Source organism: Pristiophorus japonicus, chromosome 3, assembly GCF_044704955.1.
Source record: "Pristiophorus japonicus isolate sPriJap1 chromosome 3, sPriJap1.hap1, whole genome shotgun sequence".
NCBI classification, from domain to species: domain Eukaryota; kingdom Metazoa; phylum Chordata; class Chondrichthyes; family Pristiophoridae; genus Pristiophorus; species Pristiophorus japonicus.
In genome coordinates, this window is record NC_091979.1 from 109,540,589 (window position 1) to 109,550,487 (window position 9,899).

Sequence of the window (9,899 nt, forward strand, 5' to 3'; positions counted from 1 at the left end):
CTTAGATTGTGACCCCCGGTTCTGAACTCCCCCAACATCGATAACATTCTTCCTGCCTCTAACCTGTCCAGTCCCGTCAGAATTTTATATGTTTCTATGAGATCCCCTCTCATTCTTCTAAACTCCAGTGAATACAGGCCCAGTCGATCCAGTCTCTCCTCATATGTGAGTCCTGCCATCCCGCGAATCAGTCTGATGAACTTCGCTGCACTCCCTCAATAGTAAGAACGTCCTTCCTCAGATTAGGAGACCAAAACTGAACACAGTATTCAAGGTGAGGCCTCACCAAGGCCCTGTAGCTGCAGCAAGATCTCCCTTCCCCTATACTCAAATCCCCTAGCTACGAAGGCCAACATACCATTAGCCTTCTTCACCGCCTGCTGTACCTGCATGCCAACTTTCAATGACGTACCATGACACCCAGGTCTCGTTGCACCTCCCCGTTTCCTAATCTGCCGCCATTCAGATAATATTCTGTCTTCGTGTTTTTGCCACCAAAGTGGATAACCTTACATTTATCCACATTATACTGCATCTGCCATGCATTTGCCCACTCACCTAACCTGTCCAAGTCACCCTGCAGCCTCTTCGCATCCTCCTCACAGCTCACACCGCCACCCAGCTTAGTGGCATCTGCAAACTTGGAGATATTACTCTCAATTCCTTCATCTAAATCATTGATGTATATTGTAAATAGCTGTGGTCCCAGCACTGAGCTCTGCGGCATCCCACTAGTCACTGCCTGCTATTCTGAAAAGGACCAGTTTATCCCGACTCTCTGCTTCCTGTCTGCCAACCAGTTCTCTATCCATGTCAATACATTACCACCAATAACATGTGCTTTAATTTTGCACACCAATCTCTTGTGGGGGACCTTGTCAAAAGCCTTTTGAAAGTCCAAATACACCACATCCACTGGTTCTCCCTTGTCCACTCTACTAGTTACATCCTCAAAAAATTCTAGAAGATTTGTTAAGCATGACTTCGCTTTCATAAATCCATGCTGACTTGGACGGATCCTGTTACTGCTTTCCAAATGCGCTGTTATTTCATCTTTACTGATTGATTCCAATATTTTCCCCACTACTGATGTCAGGCTAACCGGTCTATAATTACCCGTTTTCTCTCTCCCTCCTTTTTTAAAAAGTGGCGTTACATTAGCTACCCTCCAGTCCATAGGAACTGATTCAGAGTCGATAGACTGTTGGAAAATGATCACCAATGCATCCACTATTTCTAGGGCCACTTCCTTAAGTACTCTGGGATGCAGACTATCAGGCCCTGGGAATTTATCGGCCTTCAATCCCATCAATTTCCCCAACACAATTTCCTGACTAATAAGGATTTCCTTCAGGTCCTCCTTTTCGCTAGATCCTCGGTCCTCTAGTATTTCCAGAAGGTTATTTGTGTCTTCCTTCATGAAGACAGAACCAAATTATTTGTTCAATTGGTCCGCCATTTCTTTGTTCCTCATTGTGAATTCACCTGATTCTGACTGCAAGGGACCTACGTTTGTCTTCACTAATCTTTTTCTTTTCACATATCTATAGAAGCTTTTGCAGTCAGTACTTATGTTCCCAGCAAGCTTCCCCTCATACTCTATTTTCCCCCTCCTAATTAAACCCTTTGTCCTCCTCTGCTCAATTCTAAATTTCTCCCAGTCCTCAGGTTTGCTGCTTTTTCTGGCCAATTTATATGCCTCTTCCTTGGATTTAACACTATCCCTAATTTCCCTTGTTAGCCACGTTTGAGCCACCTTCCCCGTTTTATTTTTACTCCAGACGGGGATATACAATTGTTGAAGTTCTCTTTAAATGTTTACCATTGCCTATCCACCGTCAATCCTTTTTAGTATCATTCGCCAGTCTATTCTAGCCAATTCACGTCTCATACCATCAAAGTTACCTTTCCTTAAGTTCAGGACCTTAGTCTCTGAATTAACTATGTCATTCTCCATCGTAATAAAGAATTCTACCATATTATGGTCACTCTTCCCCAAGGGGCCTCGCACAAGATTGCTAATTAGTCCTTTCTCATTACACATCACCCAGTCTAGGATGGCCAGCCCTATAGTTGGTTCCTCGCCATATTGGTCCAGAAAAGCATCCCTAATACACTCCAGGAAATCCTCCTCCACCATAGTGTTATCAGTTTGGTTAGACCAATCTATATGCAGATTAAAGTCGCCCATAATAACTGCTGTACTTTTATTGCACGCATCCCTAATTTCTTATTTGATGCTGTCCCCAACATCACTACTACTGTCTGTACACAACTCCCACTAGCATTTTCTGCCCTTTGGTATTCCGCAGCTCTACCCATACAGATTCCACATCATCCAAGCTAATGTTCTTCCTTACTATTGCATTAATTGCTTCTCTAACCAGCAATGTTACCCCACCTCCTTTTCCTTTCTGTCTATCCTTCCTAAATGTTGAATACCCCTGGATGTTGAGTTCCCAGCCTTGGTCACCCTGGAGCCATGTCTCCATAATCCCAATTATATCATATTCGTTAATAGCTGCCTGCGCAGTTAATTTGCACACCTTCTTACGAATACTCCTCGCATTGAGGCACATAGCATTCAGGCTTGTCTTTTTAACATACTTTGTCCCTTTAGACTTTTGCTGTAATGTGGCCCTTTTTGACTTTTGCCTGGGGTTTTTCTGCCCTCCACTTTTACTTTTCTTCTTTCTATCTTTTGCTTCTGCGCCCATTTTACTTCCCTCTGTCTCCCTGCATAGGTTCCCATCACCCTGCCATATTAGTTTAACCCCTTCCCAACAGCACTAGCAAACACTCACCGTCCGGTTTGTACTGGTCCCACCTCCCCCAGAACCGGTTCCACTGTCCTAAGGATTTGAATCCCTCCTTCCTGCACCACTGCTCAAGCCACGTATTCATCTTAGCTATCCTGCAATTCCTACTCTGACTAGACTGGTAGCAATCCTGAGATAACTACCTTTGAGGTCCTGCTTTTTAATTTAACTCCTAGCTCACTAAATTCAGCTTGTAGGACCTCATCCCATCAGCATGGCTGTAACTGTCTAAAGGGAAGATATTTAATAAGAAATTTTTCCTATATTGAGTATTCCAAGAGAAAAAAAGAATGCAATTATTGCAGTTCTTTATTTCCAGTCAAACCAAGTTACTTTGTCATTTCACTTCTTATAAAGTAACTAGACAAGATTGCCGATTTACACAAAGTATCCAGTCAATACATCCTGTGTGTTCAAATACTTTCCATTTGGTTACTTGGTGCCTTTAACAGAATTATGTGAATGTTCTTTGAGCTATGTCAATTATATTGAGCATTGATTTTTGGTTCACAATCATATTTAATGTACATGAAAAAAATGTGAATATCATAGTTCTCATCCACACCTATATTTATATGCAGCTTTTACTAATGTAGTGCCATTGTTTCTGGCAATTATGTAGATAGGCATAATATTGAACTAGATCTGCTTAAATCACAAGGTCATTAAACAATAGGTGCTAAAAATAATTTTGTTGGCAGCTGTCTGTTCACCCTCAGACAGCATGACATTCAGTGCTGTTATCCTCCAATTATCATTTGTTCACTGGACCACAACTTCCCAAACAATATAGCAACAAATTAAATATCAAAAATAACCGGTATTTTTACTGTTGCAAAGCTTATTTCAAAAACAATAATCCCCACTAAATTTACTGGTCTTTACTTTTCTCTTTAATGAATATCATGTTTGTGATATGGAAGGAGGGAAGGATCAGGGTTGCCTGGGTAGATTAGTGAGAATTGTAAGTTTATGCTTAGGGTGGAATATGGCTCAGATCCAGCATATTCTGCTCAATTTTGACCAGGTTGGTAGGGAGCTATGTGTGGATCTTGCAGGATTTCTCTGGAAAATTCCTTCCCTTACTCCCTTGAAAGGCTTCAGCGGAATTTACGCTAAATGTGTCCCTTTCAGGCCTTGTGAAGGCCCTGAACCTTCATTAGGCTAAGGTAATCATTGGTGGAAGCAGTGAAAGACGAAGAGTGTAAAAAAAATGTACAGCCAATTTGGACTTCAGGAGGAACGAGGAGGGCAGATTGGCTGGGGCTGGGGAAGCTACCACTAATCAAACCCTTGCAGCCAGTAGTAGCCTGCCTTGGCTATGGAAATGCCCTTTAACACTGGGATTTAGGACAGGGTCTCTGACCTTGGGTGAAGGCAGATGGCATTTGCACTACACCCCACTTACACTGCCAGAGTAGGGGCTCAGAATTTCCAGTCCATAATGTTTTGCATAGCCTTCAGGACAGACCTCATGGAGTGGGCTATGTGAATATTGTGCTCGATACTCAATGAAGTTACTCTTTATGCCAAAAATAAGATAAAGATCACAAAAGCCATATTTCTGTTCACCGCGTGGCTCATTTTGCTATTTCTTGATAAAATACAAGAAACCCAATAAAGGTAACACGTTAGTTGTACTGTGCCACAGTAGACAGTGTTGGTAATTTGAATTGAAAATGGATGCATACTGTTAACCTTGGTCTATGTTACAACTACATAACAAGTAAAGCTTACCCCACAGATCGTACCTTTTTAAGCAATCTTTTCAAATAAGTGAAATAGCCAAAGAAAGTAAGCTCCTATCGATTTCCGTTGGGCTGGGCTAAGGACTCTTCCACACGGTCACAGATTCAATCAGGTGAAAACTTCCAACTGTTGGAATAAACACGGGAGAGACTCTTGGATTCGGTGTTAAAAGCCCTCAGTACAAAAATTACTTTAATCATATTAAATCACTGCTCATTCAATGGGTACAAGTTGACATCTTAATGTTTTGCATCATTTAAAATGCAGGTGGGGTGAAAACCTTTAGCAATTGGGCTAAAGGCTGGTTATTATAATGTTAATGTGCTCACTTCTGGGCAAAACCACATTTTAATGTTATTTGTTATTAGCAGGTAGACGACATGTTCTATGGGGCTTAGCACAACACAAAGATTCCTTGAGATCAGAGGACTGAAAGCACCATGACGTCTGTCTGTTACCAGTGTGGCATGAGTTTGGGCTTGCTCGCCAGATAACTGTGATGACACCGACCCGAGCCGCACAGCTTTGGTAAGAGGCACTTTTAGATACGCAAACTACTGTGTGCTGACCTTCCAATTTTTCCAATACATCTACATATTTTCCAGCAAGATCGATTACGTGGATGCAAGAAATCGTTGTATTGGTAACCTGCAATTTGCATTAGAGGGCGCTGCTGGGAGGGATCGTGAGCTGGTGGCTGAGGGTAAACATTGACCGGGTGTATCTGTTCAGGGAGTACTTTTTAGGTCATGCGATAATGTTTAAAATGTTTCCATCGCCTGCTATAATGGTCTTTCGTCTTTATCGTGAAAAAGGCATCGTACAAAGTTACTCATGTATAAAATATTTGAAAACTCACTACGGAAAAACAATCAAATAACGAATATGGATATGTTCCTTATTATCGAGAACAGATATTTGTACGGCTAGACGCCATGAAATTGCTCACATTGGTTTATAAATCATGTAGTTGCCAAAAACAAAGTATCCTGTGGATTCAGTGAACTTTAAGGATGGAAAATTGATTTGTTTGACTATTCGAATGGTCTTTTGAAGTTTCAATATTTGTGATACCTATGCTAATTCAGTTTCAGATACATATTATTTATTACATTAATTGACAACCATACTTCTAAATCAGCGCACAAAGATCACTGGCTGATTTAGAAATGTATAAAATGGGCAGGTGAGTCGCTGGAGAATTACATTTTTTTCTGGGTGGGTGGGGGAGGGCATAAGTCGGAGGGTCGCTACATCCTGTGAAGTAACAATAAAGTGTGTAATGCTCAGTCCTGCCTCTGTCACTAACGCTGAAGTGTTATCTGAGGGGGTTTTAATTTACAACTTCCTCTGCTTTAGTTGCGTAAACTAAACAGTCATAAAGTCCTATAAAGACACAAAGATACAATTCTCCTTGCAAGAGGAAAACTCGTTTATTTATCTAAAGCTCTAAAGCTTTTACTGAAAAAGTCAATAAAATGAAGAACAGTGTGGGGTAACGGAAACAAGAGAATAGAAATCGAGATCAAAAGACACTGACAAATTAAGAAACTGACGATACCAAAAGCAATGCGCTTAATAAGGCACACGTATTATATGAAGTTCCTAGAAAACGTGCCTTACTAAAAATAAAAACTGAGTACGATCACTTTTGGGATTGTACAGTTGCCTGAAAGTGCAGATTGTTTTAGGGGTTTATGAGCTGGATCATAGACAACTTTATGTCGGTAGTAGGCATGCTTAATCTTACTGGAACGGTGTACATAGTTCGCAAACACAAACCTAAATCTGATTTCTATAAAACAGTTTGTACTACGAACATATGTTTAAATGGAAAAAATATTTCTTAATCTGTATTGTTACAGCCACTGATATAGATATAAATAAACTTAATAATCATAGTATAGACTATTGTTTTATAAAGGTAGGAATGTGCTGTCATTCTCTTCACATTATATGGTTTCTGCTCCATAGAAATTTGCTACAACTTTTCATATCTCAAACACCACTGTGAAACTCAGCAGTAGAAAATTATTTGTAAACGACACGGCTGATACTGTTCAACTCTAATACAATTCAATCTAAGGTACTCTTTTAATTGCATGAATAATAAATGTCATTTCTCCTCATAACGTGCACTTGAATCTTGAATCTGCTGGCCACTCTCTAGTGTGACCAAGAAACAAACTATTATCCATATTGGTCATTTTTGTTGTTAAACAAGAGACGAAGTTCCTAGAAAACGTGCCTTACTAAAAATAAAAACTGAGTAGATCACTTTTGGGATTGTACATTTACCTGAAAGTGCAGATTGTTTTAGGGATTTATGAACTGGATCATAGTAAATAAAACGGTTCTACAGTATTCACCTTAATCCGTCTCTCATGACGTTCAGAACTGGAGCTCTTCAAATGTCTAAATGGCACTGCAATTTGCCTATACATCCCTGACACATTTAGAACTGCATGCTTGAATATTTAATGTAAAAAGAACATATATGCGCTTAAAAAAGGCAAGCGAACTTTAGTTTAAATAAATAACATTAATCTTTCAGCTATTTATCTGGGTGAGTTAAAAGGTGATAACTGGCAAATCTTTACAACTATAGTTTCCATAGATTTCACTCAGTTACTCTGCAAATGGACTTCCTTCCTGGACTAACTTCTGAAGTTTTTTTTCCAAGAAATAACCAAGAAATAAATAAATAAATTCATGAAGTCTAACCTTCAAAATCTCGGTCCCTGCACTCCTTTAATCACTGAGTATTGAGTAAAATACCACAGAAGGCAGGCATCGTGGGGCTCTTTGAAGTGATCTTCCAGCAATGACTGATATATCTACTGATGATTATATGTGCACTTCATTTGAGCAGATGACAATTTCATTTTACATCAACACGAGAAATTTATTGTTTAACCTCCACCTATGTAAATTTGCAGAACAAGGAAAGAACCGCTTGACTTGAAGAGTAATTATGTTGTAGTTTAAAGAAATATATTGTTCAACAACCTCAGATGAATGCCTTCCTATTTTAACTGTTGAGCATTACGTCGCTGAGGAAACTCTGCACATACTTCCAATTGTCCAACCCATACAACCAACACATAATATATACAAGCAAGTTTTTCTTACCTTGAAAGTTAAAGCCGTGAGCAATAGCAGAACTATATAAAAACTACAACTCAGCAGTCAGTAAATACATCGCCAACTTATTTAAACACAAAGTATAAATATGAGCATGTTTCCCCAAGCTAATAAAGTCACTCCAATTCACATTCTGTAAACAAAATTTGAAACATAGTCTGGAAAGGACCAACTTGCAAATGTTGTTTATAGACATGTGAAAAGTTTCGGGTGAAATACGGGCAATGGAAAAGGCATAATATGGGTAAAATACTATATATATATATATATATTCTTAATATAAATCCGCTAACATTTAATTCACAAAACAGAAAATGATTTTAAATACATCCATTTTACGATTTTCGCCCTTGAAGAACAGATTCATAAAAATAACTTTTCGCGCAGTCTGCGTAATTCTTGCTGATATGAAACTTTTTAAGAGCAAATACAAGAAAAAAGTCAGACCGACTCAGCAGGGAACAGTTTAATTTCAGCCAAACGGACTTTTATTTTTCACACAGTATAAGGCCGTTTCAGTTTACACGAGTGTGGAGTTTAAAAAGCATGCTGGAACTTCCATTGAGCTAGAATAAAGACAAAACACTTTCATTCAACCAAAGCTATTAAATACTCTATGCACAGCAGTTCTGATATTTTACCAAAGACGCCGTTTAAATCCCCAAGTTAAAGAACTTGTATTATTTAACATCCCTATAAATATATACAACTTCATATTGAAGCAAAGCGACCAACTGTGAAATTAACTGAAGCATGTTTATCAGAAAGTATTTACAGCAATACCTTCTATACACTTCAAATATTCTTTAGTCAAGGATATTGCACCACCAAAGCAATTAGTTGCATCAATAGCCCGCACCGTCTTGTTTCAGTTTTCTCCCTCTGTTTAGTTGTGCCCTGACATATTCCCGTCTTCCCGTTTCACATTCTCCACGCTAAGTTTTGTTTTTTTGTTTTGATGAGTTTTAACGTGCTTGGCCAGATGGTCGCTTCTCATAAATCTCTTGCCACATTCTGGGCAGGCAAAGCGTTTCTCCCCAGTGTGAGTCCTTAGATGTCTCTGGAGCTCGTCTGATCGAGTGAAACTTTTGCCACAGAACAACCAGTTGCAGACGAAGGGTCTCTCGCCAGTGTGCCATCTCAGGTGAGCCTTCAGGTGAGACGTCTTGCCGTAAACCTTCCCACATCCCGGAATGTGACAAATGTGCTGCTTCTTCTTCCCGGGCTCGTCCCCATTGCTCGATGACTGGCAATTGGGACAGCGGCATCTTCTGCACCTCCTGGCAGTAGCCAAAGGAGATTTGGTATGAAGAAGAGCCGCTATCTGAGTTTGATACTGAGCGAAGTCTGAATGTCCCAAAACCAAGGAACGCTGGAGAGGGAAACGATGAGGAGCAATAGACGAGGGGTGACTGACACTGCTGCTCTGCTGGATGCTCCACCATGGGATGTCCTCTACTTGGTTGGTAGACATGTGCCTGTGTTGATGAGAAAGTAAGGTGGATCCTGTTTGAACAAAGCCTGACATAGCTGAACTGATGGGGGTCGGTGTACCATAGGTGACGGCGGGGACATAGGTTGGTTGGCAGCTTGAAGCTAAGGTCTGCATAGATGAAGGCAACATCTTGACGGGGGATAGCTCGAATGGGTAAGACGGCTCCGCCGGCGGAGTTAGAGGGAGTTCATGAGACCCATAGGATGCCTGAATATGATGCGGTAGCTGATGAACCTTTGGAGGTGTTAGAGTTAGACTGGAGTGGGATGGGATACCCCCTGGGTTAGTCGGGATCTCGTTACTCCAGGGGTGAAAGATGCGGGATGGGGAACTCAAGGTTGGATCGTATGGAATCTGGAAAAAATCGGTATGATTTGAGCCAGTCTGTCCGATCCGATTGCACGTAGCAGCTAACAGAGCCAGTGGAGACTGCTTGGCGGACTCCGGGGAAGAATTTGGCGTCCGGTCCTAAGCAGTAAAACATGAAAAAAAGTTCTGATTAATTGAAAGTTGTAGCGAGTGCTTCAAACTTTGTTTAAGTACTGATGTCAGTTTATTTGATAAGTACTTCGTATACGATCCAAAACATGAATTATCTGTACTGTTATGACACAACTTCTTAAATGTCTAAAAGTACTAACCTGCAGAAATGCTTGCAGAGAATCACTGCGTAGAACAGCCACAGCAGCCAT

General features: G+C 40.4%; 1 protein-coding gene across 1 annotated transcript; it reads right to left on the reverse strand.

Moving 5' to 3' along the window:
• Positions 1-8,172: 8,172 nt before the first annotated feature.
• sp5a (Sp5 transcription factor a) lies at positions 8,173-9,899 on the reverse strand. Its single transcript, XM_070874694.1, has 2 exons — positions 9,849-9,899; positions 8,173-9,675 (listed from the first exon to the last, which is right to left on the reverse strand). The coding sequence occupies exons 1-2, from the start codon at positions 9,897-9,899 to the stop codon at positions 8,599-8,601; spliced, it is 1,128 nt and encodes a 375-aa protein (XP_070730795.1). The 3' UTR covers positions 8,173-8,598.